Below are 24,476 nucleotides of genomic sequence, written 5' to 3' on the forward strand. Positions count from 1 at the left end.
AGAGTCAGCCTAGCGGCAGAGGCAGTGGCAGCAGGAGAGGCGGGAGCAGCAGGGAGCAGCCGGGGCAGCAGGGCTGGATTGGGGTGTTGAGTCCAGGCTGAGTCGGGGACAGGCCGCTGCTCTTGGTCCCCGTGCCTGCTGGGCCAGGCGCCCTGCCTGGAGCCCCAGGCAGGGTGGACAGGGCGAGGTGCCACCTTAGTCCGGCTGGGGAGGCAGATGATGAGGAGCGATGGGTCAGGCATGCGGCCACTCCATCCTCTGCAGGAGCCAGCAGTACCCGGCAGCGCGACCGGCTGAGCCGTGAGTACTATCGAGGGGCTGGGGTCTGGGTGAGTGCCTACAAGAGGTGCCCTGGACGGGGTCCTGAGAGTCCCTCCAAGGAGCTGGGTTTGGCATGCTGAGCCACGTGGGAGGATCGATCCTGCTCTTGGGTGCCTGGGTGCCAGACTGTAGAATGGGGGACAGCTCTATACAGGGTAGGGGTGCCTGGTATCTAGGGGATGATGGGGCTGGGGTCCCACAGAAGGGGCTGGTGGCTGGGGAAGGGTTGGTAATAAACCTGCATCATTCCTCAGAGGCTGGGGGTTGGGGGTGGTCTGTGGTGTGTGTGTGTGTGTGGGGGGTGCTCCAAGGAGCTCTGGGGGCTGCTATACATTGATTCAGGACCTTGGAGAGGGACGGTGTCCCGACCACCAGGGCTTGTGGCACAGGGAGTGCGGGGTAGAGAGGAAGGGGGGGACCTGGAGCAGGAGAAGGTCTGGGGCAACTGCCCTCCAAGGAACTGGGGTTCAGAGCCTCCAGTTTAGGCAACTTGACCCCAAAGCACCTGTCCAGGGAGTGCCACAGTGTTCAGTGGAGTGCGGCCCCTGTGCTCCGGCCTCCTGTGTGCCCACAGGCAGGGCGATGCGTGTACAGGTATGTGGAGTGAGGGTCCATGGAGGTGCCCTCCACCGTCTGAGGGTTACCAAGGTGGCAGGCAAGTGACATGTGTGCCTTCAGTCAGTGGAAGTGCAGGTCTACGCCCGGCCACCTGAAGGTATGTATATGTGTGTTCATGTGTGAGGTGCAGGGGGACAGGGGGGCATGGAGGGGCCTGTAGAGATCTGGGGTCCTTGGCAGTTGGATGGGCAGCAGCCTGAGCTGCACGGTATGACTGTGAAAGTTTCTCTGCACATGTGTGAGTGCAGGTTGGTGTGTGTGTAGGTGTATGTGTTTGAATTTTTATGTTTGCATGCATGTTAATGTGTCTACAAAACAGTGGCTCAGTATTGAGCACGTTTGATTCCATGTGCATTCGTGTTTTTGTGTATATTAGTGTATGAATATCAGCGTTGCTGTGTGTGTGTGTGTGTGTGTGTGTGTGTGTGTGTTAGCATGAGTGTCCTGGTGTGGGTGTGTGACCATGACCTTAGTGTACATGAGGTGCATATATTGGTGCTTGTGTGGCTGGTATGAATGTTGTGTGTCTATATGTGTGTGTTAATCTGGGTGTGCGTGGGGAGCTGTTTTCTTTCCCTGGTGGTTGAGGACACAGCTGGGACACCGTGGCACTGAGGCAGGTTAGGGGTGGCTACATGTGTGACCACGTCCATGAGCCCAGGACAATTCTTTCTATACCCTGTGGGGAGAAGCAGAAAAGAAATAGGCAAGAAAGGCTCCGCCCTCTGGGGCCTTCTAAGCTCCCAAGACATAAAATAGCTTGAGAATAATTAAGCAGGGAAGACCAGGATCAAGCTAACAGGTGTGGGGGTGGGGGTGGGGGTACAGCACGAGCAAAAGCCCTGGGTTGGGGTCTGACACGTGCGTGGACAGGGAGGAGGCTGGAGAGTAGGCAGGAGCGATATCCTGCAGGACCTGGAACTCCAGGCCTCTTGGGCTTTATCCTTTGGGCCCTGGAGAACCCAGGAAGGTATTTTGCAGTGGAAGGGCATAATCAAATTCAGGTTTTAGAAAGCTGCCTTAGTGGCACTGTCAGGGTTGAAATGGAAGAGAGAGATGGGGCCAGAGGCCAGTGTGGAGGCCAGGCCAATGTGGGCAAGCAGTGAGGTCTGGGGCCAAGTGGGCCAAGGGGCAGATGAAACCAGGGCTTTTTGAAGGGAGAGGTGGAAGCACTTGGGAAGAGGATGAGGAAGGGAGCGTTGACGTGGCTCAGGCTTGGACTGGGATGTGGGGTGCAGTGGCAGGACTTCAGAGAGCGGGATGTTGGGAAGGAAAAGCCCTTGGAAGTCTCAGGCAAGTAAGGTAGTAGCGAGACCCCTGCAGGATTTCTAGCCAGGGTGCAGAGGGTCAGAGATCACGGAGCCATCTCTTCCCAGACAGGGAAACTGAGGCCGTGGCTTTTCACCCTCCTCTGGCTGCAAGTTTGGAGCTGAAGCTCTTCATCAGACACAAGCCTCAGTCTCCTCCTTCAGGCCCCACATGGGACTTCTTGGTTGTCTGAGCTGAGTCGGTTCAGTGAGGGTTAATTGCCTTTATGCTCCCCGCACCCCCCCCCCCAGTTCCCCCTGCCCCCCAAGCAGCTCCTGCCACTCTTCCTGCTTCCCACTCCAGCCTCCTTTCCCCAGGGACTACTGATGGCTTGGCTGGGATCTAGCCAAATGGGGGAGGCAGAACGCCTGGCAGTACCCCCCTCAGTCTTAATGGACTGGGAGTCTCACCCTCAGCTGTGCTGCTCTCAGGTCAGGCTGTGCTCCTCAGGCCCCTGCTGCTTGCCTATTACAGCCTACCCTCTCAGCACGCTTCCATTCCTGCATGCACCCATTCATTTACTCAGTCATTTATTCAACAGGGACTCCTCAGTACCTGCTTGGTGACCACTGAGCTGGTCACTGGGGACACAAAGAGACAGCAACCCAGACCCTGCTCTCAGGGAGGCAGAAGTGGAAACCTACAACCCTGCAGTGTGAGCAGTGCTTGCAGAGGGAAGCCCCAGAAACTGTGGTGGCTGCACCAAGCCAGGGCTTCAGAAGAAGAGAATTTTGAGCTGTGTCTTGAAGGGTGGATAAGAATTGCCAGGGTAGGAAGAGCAGATTGAACAGCAGGTAAAGGTGGATAGATGTGAGAAAGGACAGAAGGAGTTGGGTTGGCAGGAGTGAGAAGGGCATTGAGAACAGGAAGAAAGGCAGAAGGGACCAGATGCTGTAGGGTCTCACGTGCCAGGCGAAGGAACTTGGACATTTCCTCATTGGATTAGGGAGCTGACGAAAAGCTTTGGAATAGGAATCCTCCCCTAGTAAGCCCTCCTTGGTTCCCTCTCCCGCTGTCCCCATGAAGCACCCTGAAGTCTCTTCCCCTGATACTACAGGCTCAAAACTGCGGCCCAGCCTCAGCCTCCCCTGTGAGGCCCCGTGTGTGAGCTCCTTACCGGGCCAGCCGAGGAGTTCCTCAAAGGCAGAGCCACTTCCTTGTGCTTCCCTACTCACCGCACAGGGCTGGGCAGCCAGGCCCAGGGCCACCGAGGGGGAAAGGACGTGAAGAACCTCTGGGCGGACTTCTAGCAGCTATTCACTCCTTTCTGCAGCTTGTCTGCAGCTCTGTCTAGCACAGCTTACATTACATACCCCCAGGGCCGGGATGCTCATGCCTTCCCTCTGGGGCAGCCCCTCCCTTGTAGTGGTTATAGCTGCCCTGGGCTCCTCTGCACGGCCTGGCTACTCCAGGCTACCTGGCCTGGTCTCATGTCATTTCTCTTTCCTGGTCACTGTACTCCCTGGGATATAATGGTTCAGGAGTGGTATGAATACATCCTGGGAAGAGAGAGCTGAGCAGATGGTACAGCTGAGATGGGATAGTCCTTGACCCGTCTCCAGAAATAAGAAAGAAGAAGGCATGGCCAGAAAAGGGAGTGAGCATAGACAATAGGAAGAACTTCCTGTTGCACAGAGGGGCTGTGGGACCTCCTGGCTTATGAGAGTGGGCTGTGGGCATGAGGGGAAGGCTCCCCGACGGGAGGGGAAGTGGGGGCAGAGGCACTCTCCATCCCTTCCCCTCCTATAAGTGAGTGACATCCTCAGGGAGAGGGGCTCAGAGAGACAGGGAAGGGGGATCAGAAGTCATTAATTCCTTGCTTCACTTGGCAGCCATTCACTGGGTTGCTGCCCACCAAACAAGGCAGCCCTGTGGGGAGATGGACGGAGCCAGTGACTACATGGAGGGAAGCGATGGTCTTTCCTATCTCTGCCAGTAGCAGGGGTAGGCATTTAAGAGGAGGGGCTTTGGGGTTGAGCTTAGAAGGAGGAGTAACTTTCCCAGGTGGAATTGAGGGCCAGCCCCGGAAAGCAGGAATACCATGTGCAAAGGCCTTGAGGTGAACACAAGCATGACTTTGTTTATGTGAGAACTGTGGGAGTTCAAAGTGACCTAAGCATGAAGTGCAACGGGAGGGGAAGGACTGGGCAGAGCTGGAGCAGGAAAAGAATGAGGGACTTGAGGTTAGACTATAGGAAGCACTGTCTTCTGCCAACGTGTCTGTCCCCCAGCGGACTTCCCCTGTAGACATAGCCTTAAATTTGCAGCTTCTTGGTCTCTCCTAGTGCTCCCAGCAGTTTTACTGAGGGGCTCCTCCTTGCTTGAGAATGGGATGTTCAGTGAAAAAACAGAAACCCTGGAAACGCGGGAGATGCAATGGCTGAAGAATGTGGGCCGCTTCCAGAAAGTGGCATGCAAATAAATGCAAAGTATATGCAAATCAGCCAGCTTGGGTTTGGCAGCTTTGGCCTAGAGGGTGAGACATCACCCCTTTCATGCTGGCCTCCCACCCCTCTGCCCAGCCCCTGGGACAGCGGGAGGTGCCTTTGCTGCTCTGTGTGCCCCAGCTTGTCTGAGCCACAAGACCGTGGCCTCCAGGGCAGGGGCCACGGGTTCCCTGTCAGCACCACCGTCCTCTCAGGAAGTTGATATATTTAGTAACAGGGTTGTTTTCAACACATTTATCTCCCATTGTTCAGCTGCCTGCTCCCTAGGAAAGGCCAGGTCCCCAGGGACGTGACCCAATTTTTGAAGTCCCTGAAGTCACCCTTCTCACTGCCCTCCCTGAAAAACAGGAGGCCCCTGGGGCTTGGTGGAGCAGAAGAGATTTAAATCAGACATCTGGTAGGACTTCCCAACAGTGTAGTTGCTGAGCTAGATGGACCCTGGGACTTCTGGGCTCTCACTCTTTGGATGGCTACCCTGGGTTCCGAGGCAGCTTTGAAAATAGAATAGAGAAGGTGGCAGACAGGCAGAGGTTCAAATTTCAACAACTTACTTAACTTCTCTGAACCCTATGTGAATAGTGGAGTGGGAATAATAACACTTTCCTGGCAGGATGAAGAATCTGGAAGTGGAGAGCTTAGTGCCAGGCATGCCGCAGGTGCTTATAAAGGTTAGCTGCTGCCATTATGAACCACCCACACTCACCTACACTTTTAGATTCAGTGGGGCCTGGAGGGGGAGGGACCAGAGCTGGGAGCCCAGAAACTGTCATCATGTGGGAGACGAGGTCTAAAATGGAGCTGTGGTGGTAGAAGTGTGGATGCTCTCTGGGAGGGGCAGAGGGGCTCAGAGACATGTGACCACCTCCCTAGGCTGCCCTGTCTGGTCTGAGAATAATCCCCAGAGAATGCAATGGAGGAAAAGGCATGATGAGAAAGGGTTTAAGCCTGTGGCCACGCCCATGGCAGTCTGTGAGTCATTCTGGGAGTTGTAGTCCAGGGTGAATTTGCAGTAAGTACACTTCGGACTGCTTGCTTGGATCCAAATCCACACCCTGCTGCTGAGGCTGGCTGGGGGCAGACCCTGGTGGGTGTTGAGATATGCAGGCCCCAAAGGCAAAGCGGCCTCAGTCCTTCTCCTCAGGGATCCCTCAGCTATGTATTGGGGGCAGGGATAAAAAGATTAAGCCATGATTATGACTCTTAACACATTCACACACAAGTTGACAGCTTCCAGAGCGCTGTTTTCATATCCATGATCTCATTTAATCCTCACCACAAACCCAAGAGGCGACTGTTTTCTGGATGAAGAAACAGAGGATCTGAGAGGGGAAATAACTTGCTCAGAGGTATTCAGCCAGTGACTGATGGAGCCAGGCCTGGAGCACAGGTTGGTCTGCCCCCCAAAGCTCCTGCTCTTTCCGTGGATTATTGTTCCAGATGACAAAGGCTGTGCCTTGAAAGATTGGCAAGATATGAGCAGTTAGACATCTCAGCAGAGGAGCAGCTGAGCTCAAGGGACAGAAGATAAGGCCTGGGCTCCTTGGGAGACGAGGTGGGAGGTAAACCAGTCATCTCAGAGACCTGATTCCAGGCTGTAAGTTTGGACTTCTTGCTGTGGCTCACTAGGATCTACCCAAGAGTGTTGAGCAGGGGCAGGACTCGATTAGAGTTGGGCTTTGGGAAGATGCGTCTTGCAGCCTGGGCTGAATGGATTGGATTGGAGAAACCCAAGACAGCCTGAGGGTTCAGAACTCCATCGTTGGTGCTCCCAGCATTGTGCTCCTCTTCTTCCTCCATATTTCTTCTCAACTTCTTACTCGTCGTCCTCTTCCTCTCCCCTCCACTCCAGCCTCGGGAGTGATGACCATGCACTAGAGCTGTGCTGTAATGCCACATGTCTCCAGCAGGGGTTGCTGTCACATATTGTGCATTCCAGCCTGGATCTTCTTTATGTTTGAAAAGCCAGAGAGAGGGAGGGAAGAGGCTGAAGAGCAGAGATGAAAGGTGGAGAGAGGACAGCCCATTGTTCTCCACTTCCACTGGGCCGGGGGTGGGAGGACCCTGCTAAACGGTATAGGGAGGAAAGAAGGCTGAAGAGAGGCTAGACCCTCCATAGCAGGGACAGACACTGGAGGGGGTAAGCCAGTGAAAAAGAAATTTTCTCCTCACAGTTCTGGGACAGGCTTAGATTTGGACATGGATTTAGAATGACATTGCTGTTGGGGTCTGGGTTTCTATTAGATTGTGAATTGATTGATGCTGAGATGGGGTGAGATTGGTTGGTTTATTTATGCTTTGTATCTGAGTGTGTGTGTGTGTGTCTGAATGTGAGCTCCAGTTGTGCATATATGTATATAGGTCTAAGAGAACCAGTGTTTGTATAAAAGTGTGGACATATTCATATGTGTGAACATGCAAGTGGCCATTTTTATGCCTGATTTATTGGTGAATGGTTACATACATGCAAATGTGGCTTGTGTGTGTGTTCACCTGTGTGTAGAGTGTTACGTACCTATGTTCTAGTAAAACTGTGTGTGGGTGTGGATCTCTGTGTATGGGTGTCCGTGTTTGAGCATGAGGATAGGAATGAATGAATGTGTGTGAGGGAGCGTACACCTGCTCTGCCGACCCAGCAAGGCCATGCCCAAGGTCTGGCTACTCAACACTTTCTCTCCTGGGTCACACCTGCTTGAAGGTAGAGACAAGATGTGTGTAGACTTGGGCTGAAGGACTGTCATGCATGGGGCTGGGCTTCCCTCAGGGGACTCTGGGACCCCTGCAAGTCGGTGAGGTCCCTAGGAGTCACAGGTTGTCTTTGTGTTCAGGCTCAGATCGGGTCAGCCAGGATCTGGGACTATTAGGTTGAAATGCTGGACATGGCTGAGAGGTGTCCAAGTTCCATTCTCCTGGGAACTCTTAATGGCCACACTTGCATCCCCCTAGAGAGTTTCAGGGACTCCTGGCCCAGTCCTTTTGTTGTATAGATGCAAATATTGAAGCCCAGAGAAGAGTGGTGATTAACCCAAAGTCCTACAGCAGGATGCAGGGCCAGATGGCAGGGCTTGGAACAGGGAGAGTGGTGTGTCTGGCCTCCCTCCCTCCCTTCTTTCCTCCCTCTAGGCTCTAGAAGAGGTGGGGAGCTCAGAGTAGAGGTTTAAATCTTTGGCATGAGGTCACCTCCTGTACCTGGCAATTTCCACTCCTCCGAGGCCTCAGATGCTGCCTTTGAAGTTTGGACCAGAGCTTCTGCCTGCTGTGAGGCTCCTCCCAGGAGCTTGTGAAGTCTGTCATCCTGTGGAGCATGGAGACTCCATGGAGAGGAGCCCAGTGGTAGGGAGGGACCAGGCAAGGGACGTCCGCTAGAAGCCTCTATTTGCTCATCTTTCCATCAGGTGCTTTTTTCGGTTTCCACTATCCTAACTGTCAAGATTTTCTTTATAATCTCTACTCAGGCTCTTAGCACTGAGACAGCTCGGGGATGGTGGGAGAGTCCTGGAGACCCAGCTTGGCTCAGTGCCGTGGGGCAGGGCAGTTCCATATGAAGGGGCTGCCTGGGAGGGAGGGATGAGCTTCCTGTATGTGGGGTGGGGAGGTGTGAGCAGGCACTGGGCAGCCTGGTTATGGAGGCTGCAGATGCGACTCCTGCCATAGCAGGGAAGTTGGCTGCAAGGTCTCTGAAGTCCACTCAAGCTGTGGCTGCCGTGGAGGGGCCAGAAAAGGGCATGCCTCACCCCACTCAGCTTGGGGAAGTTTGAACTCCAGTGTTCCCCTGGCAGTTTGGGTAGTGAGAAGGTGAGAGGTTAGATGGTCCAGCTGGAAGCAGGCAGATTCCCTTCCCTGGGGAACTAGAGATAAATATGTCTTTCTGTAGGTTTGATATTGGAGGCAAGGGGCTGGATGCAAGGACACGGGTGGAAATGAGCTTGTGATGGGTAGAACTGGGTAACTCTGCAGTGGCTTTTCCAATTTAGCACTGGCGGGGTGGGAGCAGACAAGCAAATAGACAGCTTCCTTTGTGCTGAGTTGTGGGGGGCTCCAGGGTGGGGCCATGGCTGGGGTTCTGGGTGGAGGCTTCCTGGTGCTGGGAGCTGGGCCAGAAGTGGGTAGGACTGAAGAAAAGCAGGGGGCAGCTTGGTATAGCAGTCCTCTCATGCCAGAGAATTCAGAGTTCTCTTACAACTTAAAGTGGGGTGAGGTTTAGGGGCTAGATGGAGAGAACTAAGGTTTACAGAGTGTCCTTTATATTTTAAAATTACCTTGTTTAATCACCTCCACTATCCTTCAAGGAGCTAGCCCTATTTTGTAGCAGGGAAACAGATGATACACTCAAATGGTTTAATTGAAGGTAGTTTGATGGGGCAGCTATTATGGAGGTGGTGCAGGACAAGAGAACCACAGAGCATGTCGGGGGCAGTTAGGAGGAACATCTGAGAGGCCTGAGGGGTAAGGAGAGTGCTCCAGATCCAAGAGGGGGTGAGGGTGTAAATATCCAGAGCACTCTCCCTTCCCACTCGGCTCTCCCACCCTCATTGGCAGAACCTGACTGGAGGTCAGAGGGCAAGATGTGGGGGTGGGTGTTGGGGTGAAGCAGCACTAAAAGTCAGCTTATGGGGCACAGAGCATGACAGGAATAGGTGGAGACCTGGATGGACAAATGGGTGATGGGAAACTGAAGCCCAGAGAGGGTGCTGATTTGCCCAAGGTCACACAGCTGGTTGATCTCACAGCAGGCACCAGAAGCCGGGCCCTGCCCTCTGAACACCCACTTTGTCACATTCACTGGAGCCTGGAGGGCGCCCAGGCACCACCAGGGCTTCCTGAGTGCACTCACATGCACCTAGTCGTCTGCTATTGGGCTGGAGCTATTCATACTTCCTTCCATGACCGCCCTGCCCCCTGACTGGGAAGCAGTGAGACTGCCATTGAGGTCATAATTACCTTTGGTTTTAGGAAGCTCCAAGTGAAGGGGGAGTTACAGGGGCCCACAGGGAGGCTTGTGTAGGTAAGAGAGGCAGAAAGGCTGCGTCAGGGTTGGCTGAGGACATGTGAGTTGTGTAGACAAGTCAGGCAAAGAGTGACAGTCCCCACCCTGCAGCTCACCTACCTGAGCTATGGCCTAGTTCCCCAGTGTGCACCTACCAAATGCAGGGACGTGTGGCAACTTAAACCCTCTTCCAGGGGCATCCCTCTTTCCTCATCTGGCCTGTGACTTCCACACTCCGCAGCGCCCATTCATGGCACCCCCTGCCCCCAGGCTTCTCCCCCGGGCCCTGGTTACCTGAGCTAAGGGACCAAGTGTCCCAGTCACAAACATTCAATAGACACAGAAGCTCACACACAGAGAAGCAGACGACAGCACACAGACATAGAGAGACCTGCAACACACACACACAACACACACACCTCAATACACACTGAGAAACACACAGGATGAATCTAAAACTTGAGCTAGAAACAACAGAAACAGAATGAACTGCGATACCCACAATCGAGATATACACACCCAGGTGTGCAACACAGACACGATTGAGCACACACATGGAGCACACCCCCAGAAACATTCACACTCGGCGGAGACACCAACTGCAGCAGGTGGCCAGCCTGAGCTACCTGTGGTTCCCCACCTGTGCAGCATCTCTCACCTCTAGACTGTGGCGTGTGCTGTTCCCTTTGCCTGGAACACCCTTCCTCGATGCCCCCTCCCATTACCTGGCTAACTCCTATTGTTCTTCAGGTCTTGGTTTCCCTTCCATTCTCCTCAATCTTGGAGTACTCCCCTGCCACATGGCACCATTGATGGTTTTCCCACCAGCCTTTAACAAGTTTTGGGATGAAGGCTTTTGCCTGTGCCAGAGGCAGTGACTGGTTTTGAGTTGGCGACTAGGGCCTAGAAACTGGGAAGAGACAAATTGTGGGGGGAGTGAGTCAGGAATAGCACTGAGAATCCCTGAATGCTCAGGTCCTGAGCAGGCATTTAGCCCACAGGCTGGCATAGCTGGGTGCCCTCTGCCACATTTTTTCAGACTCTGCCTGATTTCTTTTGTGTTTCTTCCAGGCTTGCTGCCTGACCCAGTTCCCTCCTTCCCAAAGCTGGCCCTGCCTCTTGCCACCTCTCTAAGCTCACACACATTCACTTGCCTTCTTTGCTTGGGTGTACCTCTACTTGCAAGCCTCGTGGAAACCTCATTAGTCAAGGCCTGGGGTCAGAGGCATGCCCTCTGTGCATGGTTTCCAACCCATGTCACTTACTAGTAGAGGTGAGTGAGACAAGCCTTGGGGACTGTCTCCTGGTTCAAATCTTAGCTCCTCTGCTTCTTAGCGTCTCTGCTTCTTTGTCCCCTCATCTGTAAAAGGGGGACCATAAGAGCGCCCACCTCATTAGGGTTTCTGTGAGGATTGAATGAGACAAAGTGTGTAATGTGCCTACCTGGTGTGCAGTTTGGCTCCCTCTTGGGGGTGTGCAAGAACAGGGGGAGAGCTACTGAGCTCCAGGAGTGCAGGTGTCCCCAGGGGTGCCTAGTGAATTCTTGCTGACTGGAACGGAATGAAACAAATATCTGTTGTGTGAGCACCTACTATGTGTCATCCATAGGTGGTTTTTTGTGCTTGCCCTCCTCGGTTCCTGCATGGCTGCCAATTCTGCACAGCTGTTATGCTATGGGAGCCCAGAAGGTGGGGGTATGACTTCTTTTTTAAATTTTATTTTTATTTTTCTTACATCTATTTTATTGAGGTATAATTTTCATACAATAAAGTCACTAATTTAAGGTATATGATTCAATGAGTTTGGGTTAATATAGACAGTCATATAACCACCATTTCAATCAAGAAAATAATATTTTGTCATCCTCCAAACTTCTCTTGTGCCCTTTGCAGTCAGTCACCTTTGTGGGGTGACTTCTTACGGGGCTGCTAGAGGTGTTGGGTTTTCCTTGAGCTGACAAATTGGGCACATAACTTGAAGCTGCCTCTGACATGCATGCTGCCTCTGACATGCATAACGTGAAGCTGCCTTTGGCATGCCTCTGACATGCTGCCTCTGACATACTGCTTCTTGTCTCTGGGCCTCGGCGCCTATGGACTAGCAGAAGCAGTGAGGCCCAGCGGGGAAGGCGTGCTTGGGACACGGTCTCCTGAGGGGAGGCCTTCAGTCTGAGGGTTGGGCCAGCTGGGAATGGTAACCTCAGAAACCCACAGACTGGTGACAACGTGGAGAGGTGGTGTTTCCATAAACCTGCTTCTCCTGGATCCGGCATGCCCTGCGGCCCTGGTAGACGTGGCCATATGTTGATCCAGACTAGAACAGGGGCCTGTCCAAGATGATTCCACTTCTCTCCCTATGTACCCCCATTAGGGGCCATAAACCCCTCTGTGGATTAACAGTTCTGTGAAATGAATGGGGGCATTTTTGTTCCCCAATTCTAGAACCAAATATTAAAGCAATTATGTAACTAGCAATAAATTACTTAAAGTAGTGAATCACTCCGCTTAATTAGAGCACAAGCTGGGAGGGATTAAGGTATTTTTAGAACACACACCTCCCCCCTCCTGTGGGGGGGGCCAAGGTGGGGGTGGAGAAAGGACTGGGAGCTCATGGAAGCACCCCAGGTGTCTGCAAGGAGAAGGAAGCAGATCCTCTGCCTCACTGAGGTCCCAACAAAGAGAGGCCAAGTTAGAGTCCAGCAGGGGATATTCACTTCAGACTCCAGGAACACTTTCCTGTGGTGCTCACTGGAGAACTGGACAGGTAAACTAGATTGTGAACTCTTGGAGAGCATAGGTCTGTGACCCCCCCACCCCCACCCCACCCCACCCAGGACTATGGAATAAGAATGAGACGTGGGGTCAGATACATCAGGGTTTGAATCCTGCCTTTACTGGTTACTAGCTATGTGGCCTTTGGCAGGTTTCTTTCACTCTAAGTTTCAGTTTGCTTTACTATAAAATGGGCATAATAATATCCACCTTTATACATATTGTAACAATCAAGTAGGCTAATATGTGTAAAGCAAACCCCAGTGCTGACTTTACGGGACCAAAATCCCCAAAAAGACAGGGATTAATTCTGTTTCATTCACTATTGTATCATATCTCAAGATACAGTTTTATTCACGATTGTATCCATTCACAGACCACACATAGTAGGTGTTCAATAAATGCTTGTTGAGTGAATGCATAATAGTTTCATTCCCATTCTCCTGCTCCAAATGGGTTCCTTGTTTTGAGGTTCTGGGAGTGAAGTAACTAAGTGAGAGGAGGGCAGCGGTGCCTCGCAGGTGGAGTCTGGCCTTTTCCCCAGGCTGAGGAACGAGTGACCTCCAATCGACAAGCAGCCAGACTTCCTGGGAAATGCCTGGGAGGGTTCAGAACCACGGACAGCTGCAGCCTGTGTTCTCGCTCTCCAGAAGGGTAGGTGGGGTGGGAGGTCCACCCTGTGTGCCCTTCATAACCCTGGGTAGCAGGAGGAGGCAGCGGTCCAGTCTGACTTCAGAAACCAGGACCCTCACCCCCGTCTCTGGGCATTCAGAGGAAGGGGGATGGGTACAGAGTGGGGTATTCTGAAAGGCTTCTCGGAGGAGCAGATGGGATTGGCTGGAAGGATTCAGGCAGAGAGAACATCCAGGCTTCTGTAAAATGGAGTAGTAATCCCGACCCTGTAGGTGTTCTGTGTGAATTGAATGAGTTACTTTTTAGGAATGCCTGGCACATGCCTGCCTGGAGGGGGCACAATATGGGCTCACTTCCTCCCCCTTCCCTTCACCCCTTCTCAGCCCCTGTGACATTAGGAGGGATAGCCCCCTGCCCTATTGGGGACAGCAGGACATAGATACCTGCTCACAGGCACTGGGGTGGGGGGCTTCCTCTCCCTGCAGTCACTGCCCCCCACGTCTGTGATTGGATTGAACTGGACACGTAGTAGGTGCACAGGACAGACTGGGGAAAGGTCTGTGCTCCTCCTTCCTCCCAGGGCAGTAGGAGACTGAGGGGAGGACACAGCTGGATGGGGTGCTGGATTCACCCTAAGCCTCCCCCAGGCCCATAGCCCCAAGTCTCTTGCGCCCCGTGGCTGCTCTGATCAGCTCTGACCAGCTCTCCTCACACCTCGCTGGCCTCCCAGGGCTATGGCGATGAATTAGTGATGACAGCATCACAGCAGCATTGCTATGACGACCAGGCATGTTCTTAGCCTCCAGTCAGGGTGCAACGGCAGAGGCCAGAGACCATTTTGGCTCTGGGCCTTTGTACTAATGTGTGTGACAGGGGCTGGGGCCCAAAGGGGAGGTGGGGAGAGATGAGTGGGGGATGGGGCAGGGGCCAGGGCATGGGGGCTCCGTCTGGAGTGAACTAGAGTTCATTCAGATTGTTAGATCCCAATGGACCTTGGAGACAGTTGTTTCTCTCTCTCCCTCCTTTCTTCTCTCTCTCTCTGTCTGTCTCTCTCTCTGTCTCTGTCTCTCTCTCTGTCTCTCTCTCTCTCTCATTCCTCCTTCCCTTCCTTTTGTGCTGAAGGCCCTGACCTGCCCACCTCTTCCCCCGACCCTGAGAATCTGGCCCAGCTCAGCCCTCACCCTCGGGACCTCCGTGAGATGGAGACACAGACACTCCAGAGAAGGCGTGTGGGGGCCACTGATGGCTCTGCAAGAAGGTCTGGCTTAGCTCTCAGGGGCCATGCAAGTGGCTTTGCAGAGGGAGTGATACTTTTGGCCCTGTTGAGTGAGGAAGAGATTTTCCAGTGGAGAGGCAGAGGACCAGAGGTGGACCAGTGAACCCTGAGGCCTGAGTCCAGAGGGGAAACATAACGAGGGGTGGGGGGTTGGCAACGTCCAGAGGAGCCGGGGGAAGGACTGGGAAGAAGTGGATGTGATGAGTTTGCAACTTGTCCTGCAGGGGAGGAGGAGCCCCTGAAGATTATTGTTGTTGTTGCTTGTTTGATTTTAGGGATGGGGAAACTGAGGCCCAGAGGGGTAGTGACATGATTAAGCTCACTGAGGTCATTAGAGACAAACTGCGACCATGGGCCCTGCAATGGTCCTACCAGACCCCAGATAGGACCTCCTGCCCCAGACTTGCTGACCAGGATTTTTCCAGGTAACTGCTGCCTCCAAAAGCGGAGGGGGCCCATGGGTGATTTCATCCTCGCTGTGAATGAAATTTGCATAAGCAAGGGCCGTGCTTATGGCCCTTTGTTCCTCTGACAGACTGGGCATGTGTATAGTAGCAATAGTGGGGGAAGGCATTCAGGGAAGGAGCTGGCAAGTCAGGGGTTTGGCTAAGGTCAGCAAGGGTCATGAATTAATTCAAACTTGGGTCTTAAGGCTCCCAGCCCAGGCACTGTGCCACATCACCTTACTCTGTACCTGCAGAGATCTTTGGCTGAACTGGACACCTGCAGAAGTTAAGCGCATCTTTGAACGCCTCACACCCTCCCCAAGGCTCCTGTGGGTGCTGGGGCCTGATACTGGGTCTGCTGTGTCTGGAACTTACCCAGGCAGAGAAAGCAATTTAGCCCCATTGTCCTGATGAGGAAACTGAGGTGCAAAGGTTACAGTGACTCACTCAGGGCTACTGAATGGGTCAGTGCTGGGCTGAGCCTGGCTGCCTGGCCCTTAGCTTATCTACACTTCCCCCACCTTCCAGCTGTCCCCTTGCCTCTCTTCCATCCTGCTGTGCAGCGTTGCTGGGCCTGCTAGCTTTGATGGATGGCCCCACAATGCAGCCTCCCTCCCATTCCTTTCCGGACACTGGGCCGTTAGCCTCCTAATTACCAGTACTGGCTGGTGGCCTCCAAGCCATCCATCTCTCTCACACAGCCTCGCCTAGCACAGGTGGGGTTTTTTTTTGGGGGGTGCAGTAGGTCCCCATTCACTGAGGATGAGCTGAGAGTGCGGCTACAGTCCCTACTCTATGGGGGTTGAGGGTTAGCGAGCAGCCTACACCCCCAGAAATCTCTCCTGGACCTTCCAAGGGTACCTACATATGCATACATGCACACGTACACACACACGCACCATAACAGTAAGAAAAGCGTTCATGTATCAAAAAATACTGTTTGCCAATCATTGTGCCAGAGCTCTGCATGTATAACCTCACTTATCCTATTAGTTGGGTACTATTGGTAACCTCACTGTGGAGATAAGGAAACTGAGGCTCAGAGAGGTCCCATATCCAGGAAATGGAAGGTCCCATATCCAGGAAATGGAAGGTCCCATATCCAGGAAATGGAAGGTCCCATATCCAGGAAATGGAAGAGCTGGGATTTGAACCCAGGTCGTATGGCTCACATTTTGTATTTACATCTCCTCTGCCCTACTGACTTGTTTATGCATGCACGTATGAACACACAGACGTGTGCACACTCACACGTGTGCATGCACGAACACAAGCCTTCCTCTCAGCCCTGGCACTACCCATCTACCTGGACCAGGTTCCTGAGCAGGAGAAATGCAAAGCTGAGGAAGCGATGGGGGATCACTGCTCATTGTCCCCAGGCTGCCCCGGACTTTGCCCCCCGGCAGTGCCATTGATCAGGCGGGGTGCTGCATGGAGGAGGCATCCTACAGGCAGTGAGAGGAGGAGGCTGGGAGGCGGTCGATCAATAGTCCCTGCAGCACTGCCTTCCAGGAACCGGGGCCCAGGGGAGTGTGGCGCCGTGGGTCGATCGTCTGGGCTGCGGCCAGAAGGGTGTGTGTATGTGGCGTGAGGCTGCTGCATGGCAGCCTGTGTCCCGGCCCTCCCTGCCCACTGCTCTACCTTCCCTCTGCCTCTCACCTTCCACTGCCCACCTATACTTTCCCCTTCTTCCTCTACTGCCCCCCACCATGGGCACTGCAGCTGAGGATGAAACTTCCAGTTCCCAGGCACCTGTCTGCACCCACTGGCGCAGTGAGGTGGGGGCAGGGTGAGCAGCAAGGCCCGCTGACCTCAGGAGCTGCAGGAGGTGGGACGAGCCCTCCGAGTCCTCTGAGGACAGGAATGAAGTGATGAGTGTAAAGGGCTTTACATCACCACGGGCACATAGTAGCCACTTAATTAGTCTTAGTCTGGTTCTTCCCTCCGAAGTCTGGAGAGAGCAAGGCTGCTGGGAGTGGATGGGGGCTGAGCTCCCAGGGAGGCTGTCAGATGCTGCTGACTGTTAACAATTGGGGGGGGGGGCAAAGAGAGAGCGAGGGCGAGGGAGAGAGAGACCTGACACCTGACAGAGTCTAGCAAAGCCCTGTCACCCATTCTGACATGGGGCGAAGAACGTCTGGTGCTGGGAGGAGTGGTGGCCAGCACGGGGCTTGGGACCTAACTCCACTCTCCCTCTGGGAAGGGTCCCTGCACAGGCTGGGATTGCCCCCTTTCTTGGAGCAGCTGTCTCCACCATGGCAGAGGGGCCTCCATCAGGCCTTCCAACTTACACTGGCCCACGGGCTGTGATTCTCAAGGCCTCATTTCCTGCTGTTTCAGATGCTGCCTTACCGTACATTCTTGGACAAGACCTGTCCCTGGTGGGTAAGAGAGACATGGGACTTTTGACCAGTCTCTTTTCTGAAGGTCTGTGCCTAGATGATTTGGTGTTCTGGGGGCGAGACCGATGGTGGGGTGGTGGTACAAGGCTGGTGACACCCATGCCCCAGATGGGCAGACCCAGGAGGAGGGGCCCAGGACTGTGTGACCCTGGTACCCCTGTGCTCACACGGCCTGGCCTCGCCCTGCTTTCTGTCTGCTCCACCGCCCAGGCTGCCCTGTCCCACCTGCCTCTTGGGTCCTAGTCCTCTCTTCTTTTATCATGGTATCTGCCTCTATATTGCCTCCTGCCTCAGGCTTATCTCCTCCTGTCACTCATCCATCTAGCTCCGTCATTCCCCTGCGGCTTTCCTCTGCTCTCCTGCACACCGTCTCCCTCCCTGCGAGTCGGCTTGTCTGGCAGTCACTTCCTCCTTGCCAGTCGTCTAACTGGTCTCTGTGACTGACCAGCTCTTATCTTTGTCTACCTTCCCACATCTCCCTCTCTCTGATGGTGTTTCCGCCTTTCACTGTCTCTGGACTCCCTTTGTCTGTCTCTGCAAGTCTCTTATCTCTGCAAGTCTCGCCCCTTACCTCTGGGTCTCACTCTCTCAGGATCTGCCTAGTCCTGCCCCCTCAGCGTCCTTCCTCCTTCTCGCAAGCCCAGCCAGGACGGCAAGTCTAGCCCTCCAGCCTGAGGATAAAGTAGTTCACCCCGTCTCTCTTGCTGGCTGCCTCAGAATCTCCTGACAGTGCCCTCCACCCAGCACCACACCGCACCTTGTTGCTAGGCTTTGGGCTGGCAGCACCTGGCTTCCATAGCAACGGGTGCTTAGAAACAGACGCCACATCTCCCAGTCCCACCAAGGAGTCTGCGAATCCAGTGCCTTTCGATCGATCAGGAAACGTGGCAGGCTCTAAGCTGCCTCCAGCTTGGGAAAGCAAGAGAAGAGAGGGCCATGGTCTCTGCCTTCTGGAGCTGGGAAGCCGCTGGGATGGGAGGAGCGGCTCCAGTGTGGCCCTAAAACTTAGGATGGGTGGGGGGCAGGTTCTTTTGGGGAGCCAACCTGCTACTGGAGCGCACAGGTTTGCCAGGGGCCAGGTTTGGGTTGCTGTTCAACTATTTCTGGTGTGTGACTTTAGACAAATGACCTCATGTTCTAGGACCTCAGTTTTATCAACTGTAAAGTCGGGCTAATAATATCATGAGGATTAAATGAGATAATCAACTGAGTGGACCTGGCATTCAGAAGGTAGTCACTGATGGCAATGGCCTCCCTTCCCCTTTAAAGTTAAGATTTAATTAGAAGAGAGGAGGGCAGTAGAAACCTAGGCATGTACAAGGGTGTAGGCAAAAAAGTGGAGGCTGGAATGCACCTCACTTGAGCAGGGGTTCACTGGGGCTTGCTCTTACCTGGTATTCACAGAGACTCAAGCCCACAGACCACTGGGCTCTGAGGAGGAGAAACCCTGGTGTTGGGGTCCAGGAGTCCTGGCATCTCAGGCAGTTAGAATAATAGAACGTTAGGATCTTGGATGCCTGTATTCTCAGGACTCCAGGCTCTCACTTTCATGGAATGTAAGAAGCACACTCTTCAAACAGTGGGGCATTATAATAGAAGCTCTGATTTTCTTAGAACGCAAAGCTCTGCTCATTCTTGGAACCTCAAAGCCACACACTGGGGCCTCCCTGTATGATGGTTTCTGAGTCGGCAGGGAGTTTTCAGAGCATGGGGCCTTGGGTCCTTGTTGCTGAGAATTTCTTTCTTTCTTTCTTTCTTTCTTTCTTTCTTTCTTTCTTTCTTTCTTTCTTTCTTTCTTTCTTTTTCTTCTTCTCCTTCTCCCTCTTCTTTTTCTAAATGTATTACTTATTTTTTAAATTTTTTTCTTCTTTTTTGCTTAGACTTTGTATGCCTTGATAGGCCTCATGGCTCAGCTCATGGCTCAGCTCCGAGCAGCCCTGGTGTGTACGTGTGTGCATGTGTGCATGTGTGTACGTGTGTGTATGGGGGGCTGGTGTCAGTGACTGACTGCAGCCTGAGGCACCTTTGGAGCAGGGCCAGCTTAGGAATAGCCAGTGGAGGAAAGCTGGGCAGCTCGTGGGCTGCAGCTGTCCAGGAGGAGCTGGGTGGGATTCTGGGCAGCCACTGTTGGCTGGGGACCGGCCTGCCCTCCTCCATCCACCCAGCTGCCAGCCAGCGCTCAGGAGGAAGCATCCTAGGGCTAGAATCAGTGCAGCCCCATAAGGTCCTACAGACTGGAAGGCAGGATGCACCAGTGAGAGGAAGAGATGGGGGTTAGGGGCATAGGGGAAGAGAGATGGAGTGGGTTAGTGGGGGGATGGGGCTTAATGGGGGAGGGGTCTCAGTGAGGGGATGGGGTTCAGTGAGGAGATGGGGTTCAGTGAGGAGATGGGGCTCAGTGAGGAGATGGGGTTCAGTGAGGGGACGGGGCTCAGTGAGGGGATGGGGCTCAGTGAGGAGATGGGGTTCAGTGAGGAGATGGGGTTCAGTGAGGGGACGGGGCTCAGTGAGGGGATGGGGCTCAGTGAGGAGATGGGGCTCAGTGAGGAGATGGGGCTCAGTGAGGAGATGGGGTTCAGTGAGGGGACGGGGCTCAGTGAGGGGATGGGGCTCAGTGAGGAGATGGGACTCAGTGAGGAGATGGGGTTCAGTGAGGGGACGTGGCTCAGTGAGGGGACGGGGCTCAGTGAGGAGATGGGACTCAGTGAGGAGATGGGGTTCAGTGAGGGGACGGGGCTCAGTGAGGGGATGGGGCTCAGTGAGGGGATGGGGTCAGTGAGGGGATGGGGCTCAGTGAGGAGATGGGGCTTAGTGAGGGGATGGGGTCAGTGAGGGGATGGGGTCAGTGAGGGGACGGGGCTCAGTGAGGGGATGGGGTCAGTGAGGAGATGGGGCTCAGTGAGGGGATGGGGCTCAGTGAGGGGATGGGGTCAGTGAGGGGACGGGGCTCAGTGAGGGGACGGGGGTCAGTGAGGGGATGGGCTCAGTGAGGGGATGGGGTCAGTGAGGGGATGGGGTCAGTGAGGGGATGGGGCTCAGTGGAGGTTGCTGAGGAGTTTCTTATACTACACCCTCTCTGCACTCCCTCAGGCTCCTGTGGAGGGTCTTTGGGGTGGAGGGAGCCTGATCACCTTGAGCCCATTTGCCTGTCCCTGGGGTAGGCTGAGAGCCAAGAGTTCCTTTTCCCACCTCTGACCAAAGCGGGAAAGATTGGTAGAGCTGCTGAGAAAGCGGGATCTGCCTCTCCTTTTGCTCCGCTTCCTTCCTGGTTTCCATGGGAATTGTGGCTCAGAACGATCAGAGTTTGACAGGATGGTGCTGTGGGAGGAGTCGGCGTCAGGCAGAGCCATCTCGCAGGGGAAGGGGTTGGCTCCAGAGAAAGTGAGCTCCCTGTTCCTGGGAGTGTGCAAGCAGAGGCTGGATTGTCCGTCAGGGTGACTTTAGAAAGGGGCTCCGATGGGGGAAGGTGGTCGAGAGGCCTGTTCCTTGGGAGCGGGCTTTGTGTAATGGAGTCAGGTGGCCCCACCTTCCAGACCTCCCTGTGCCTCACTGCGGGCGTCATCACACCCCGGGATCTTCCAGAGGAGCAGGGGGTCTGCTGGGGGAGGCACACAGGGAAGCAAGTACAGTTGGGCAAGTCCTACAATAAGGGGAAAGACCAGGCTGGCAGGAAGTTTCTACCACTGATTTGTATGGTTGTTAGATGTCTTTTTGAGCAATTCCTCTGGGTTGAGCTTCGTTCCAGGCTCTGGGGCCACAGCAATGAGCAAAACAGGGTCCTGTCCCCTGGAGCTGACAGTATAGTGGGGAGGCCGAGCTCCTGGCAGGAGTGTGGAGGAGCGCTGGGAAGTGCTGGTGAGGACCGCTGAGCAGGGATGTATCGCCAGCGGCAGAGTATGGGGCGGCAAGAAAGGAAGGTTTTCCAGGAGAAGGGGTGGGTGTGGGTGGGTGTTAAAGGCATTGAAGGCCAGGACCAGGGCTCCGACTTTACCCTGTGGGCACTGAGAGTCTGGGGGTGTGGGCGAGGCAGACTCAGGCTTGGGGGAAGAGAAGATGATCCAGCAGGTACGGGCCTCAGGGAGAAGGAGGCCCAGGGGTCCCCAAAGGAGGTACTGGGACAGCCATGCCCACGCGTGCCTCTCTGTGTGGGAGCCACGTGAGCGTGTGTATAGGGATGTGTACCTGTGTGTAGGAGTGTGTCTGTGTGTAGGAGTGTGTGTGTGTGTCTGTGTGTGTGTGTGTCTGTGTGTGTGTGTGTCTGTGTGTGTGTGTGTCAGTGTGTAGGAGTGTGTGTGTGTCTGTGTGTAGGAGTGAAGGGCGTGTGTGTCTGTGGAAAGGCCGTGAGCGTGTGTATGGTTGTGTATGGCCTGGGGCAGCCTGGTGCAGAAGAAGGATCTCGGGGTTTGTGGATGACCAGAAGCAGCTCCCCAGGCCTAGGTGCCCAGTGCCCTGGACCTCAGCCCCGGTGTGAACAAGCAGGGCCTGGATTGGTCCTGGGCCGGAATCCTGTAGCTTCCCTTCCCCTTCTGGGGTCACGGAGCTGGTGTGTATGCAAATAACATGCAAATGAGATGGAAACGGGTGAGACCTGTGACTGACCCTCCCTCGGCCCCTCACCCCAGGGGCCTGAGTTGACTCAGCCTGTGCGCTTGCGCACTCAGAGCCGCTGCAGGGGCTCAGGAGCAGCCCCTGCCCAACCAGAGCCCAAATGGCCCTTGTGCCCAGCACGGCCTGTGGCCAGATTCTTTCTGTGTGAGGGCCGCCCTCACATCTGGAAGACACACAGAGCTGATCCGAGCTAGTGGCTATGGGCAGCTTCGCTCTTTGGTGTGAATTTGGGTACACACATACTCACACATTTGCACACACACATTCACACATGAATACATATATGTGCATACGTGGACATTTGTGCACACACACAACTGTACACACATACCTGCAGGGTACATACACTCATAACTCACACAGACACACACATATGCACATTCTGTAGATACACTCACATCTGTGTACACACCCACATTCAGCTGTGCTATTGTGGAAGTATCACACGTCTTCACAAAGCTACAAATTTGCAAACCTGTACTCATACCCTCTCCCGCCCTCACCCACATTGTGCTCACAGACCTGGTTGCAGGGCCTTACACACACCCAGAGAAAGAGAGAGAGCGAGAGAGACAGAGCGCGCGCGTGCGCGAAAATGCGCGCTACCTGAGGGCTGCTCACACCCATGGCCCGTCCAGGCCTGAAGTATTGAGGATGGTCTCTAGAAAGACGCAGAACCTGCCGAGCTTTAAGCTTCTTCCAGGATGCTTCTTGGATTCTCTCTTTGCCGGGCCCCTTGGATGGTGGAGGCCTCTTTCAGAGCATGGGCTCCACCCCAAGTCAGAGAGAGACTGAGTCATACACAGTTTCCTAAGGGGCCTCCCACATTGGGATCTGGTCCTTGCTCAGTCCTCTGGCCTAGCATGGCTGGGCAGGCCTCGTTGCCCAGGACAGCTGTCTTCTGCCCAGCGAGGCCTACCTGGTACCTGCCTCCCTCCACCTGAGCTGTCTGAGCCTTCAAAGACAACCAGGCCAACCTTCACAGCTGCTGAGAAGCCTGAGGCCAGAGAGGGCCAGAGCCTTGCCTGAGGTCACTCAGCATGTCAGGACAGGGCTCAGCTTTGAACCTGAGTTTGACCATGGTTAGTAGCAACAGGATAGCTGCATGTCAGGCACCAGCCAGGCTCATGGAAGCAGGGCACGTGCTCATGGGAGATGGGAACAGATTTGGGGTCTATTGAGGGGCTGCTGGTGCCACACTGCCAAGTGGAGAGATTATTAGCAGGAAAGTCTGTTCACCAGTCCTGGGTGAAGAAATGCTTTGTAAACACAATGGCCCACAGAGGTGTCATCATTTTTAGGCATGAGGGAGGGCCAGTTCCTGGACAGGGCCTGAGGTCAAATGGGTCTAGTACCCAGGCTCTCGGCTGAGTCACCTTTTCTGAAATACCCACTCTGAGGTAGCTGCGTCACTGGGCAGCTTAGAGTTGCCCACAAAACTGGGAAATGAAAAGAGATGGCTGGAGGGGCTGGGCCAGCCACTCCTGTGGCAGATGTGGACAGAGGGTTCAGGAACTTGGAATGGAAGACCCTCAGTCACTGCATTGTTGGAGAGAAAAGAAGTGGGAAAGTCTGCTTTTCTTATCTGCCTTTCCTCTCTAGATAGAGCATGAATTTAAGGCACAGGTTGGAGCCAGACAACCTAGGTTTGAATTTTGGCTCCACTACTTACTAGCTGTGTGACTGTGGGCAAGTTGCTTAGTCTCTCTGTGCCTCAGTTTTCCTTATCTGTAAAATGTGCTTAATAATAGATCCTACCTTATACTGCTGTTAAGATGACACGTGAGGCATAGTAAGTGCTTAATAAATGTTAAAGCCCATCAAACACAGAGCCCACAGTCCAGATGGACACACTCAGCCCTGGCCCTCAATTCCATGAGACTGAGGTCACCCAGGGACAAGGTGCATATAATTCAGGATTTGTAAACCTGGCAGCAAATTAGAATTGCCTGGGAACACTTAAAAATATCTGGGATTGGCAGGGGTCGTCCAAGGCATGGGCCGGGGTGAGAACTCAGCTCAGAATCACAGAAAGTAAAGTTGGAGGAGTGGAGAAGTCCTAGTCTTGGAGCAAGGGTCACTTTCTAGCCGTGAGAATTCAGAGAAGGCCTGTCACCTTTTCACCTCGAGGAACCTGGTTGCCTCTTTCGGGCGTGGGCTCATTGGAGAATTTCAAGGATTACATGAAGGGATGTTTGTGAAAGGAAGGGCTCTGTATCCTGCCAAGCATCAAAAGGAAGAAGTTTGTGTGTGGACTCTAGTGTGTTACCATTTCACAGATGGGGAAAATTAGATCCAGAGAGGTGCAGTGGCCTGTCCAGAATCACACAGCAAGTCTATGGCAGATTTAGGACTCAAAACACTCTGAGGAATGTTTGACTCTGAAGGACTGACACAAAACAAATCTCTCTGAGTTCGGGGAGACACAGAGCATGTTCCTGGGGCACCAGCCATTGAGCTGCAGTATGAGAGACCAAGTAAGATTTAACAAAGAACTTCTCAAGAGCAGTGCTGGGGAGGTCCTGCCTTAATCTGGGAGCCCAAGAGATGGCAGCTGTGCCAGGCCAGGGTTGGCTCTTGACTGCGAGGTCTGAGACGCTTCCACTGAAGAACAAATAGCTCTGGTCAGTGGCTGTAACAGATGCCTCCTGGGTACCTATGT

General features: G+C 54.0%; 1 protein-coding gene across 3 annotated transcripts in view; it reads left to right on the forward strand.

Annotated features, from left to right (window-relative positions):
* PDE2A (phosphodiesterase 2A) overlaps window positions 1–24,476 on the forward strand; it is an 88,888-nt gene continuing 64,412 nt past the window's right edge. The window contains exon 1 of one of the 3 annotated variants that reach the window (XM_019744352.3): window positions 1–300. Coding sequence is in view for 2 of the 3 variants with exons in the window: in XM_019744351.3 (XP_019599910.3) it covers window positions 230–300 (71 nt within the window). In the remaining variant the exon portion in view is untranslated. The remainder of the gene's footprint in view (window positions 301–24,476) is intronic. The other 2 variants (XM_019744351.3, XM_074335826.2) reach the window with 2 other exon arrangements.

This window comes from Rhinolophus sinicus, chromosome 14, assembly GCF_057876585.1.
Source record: "Rhinolophus sinicus isolate RSI-liver-muscle chromosome 14, RSI-T2T, whole genome shotgun sequence".
In the NCBI taxonomy this organism is placed as follows: Eukaryota; Metazoa; Chordata; class Mammalia; order Chiroptera; family Rhinolophidae; genus Rhinolophus; species Rhinolophus sinicus.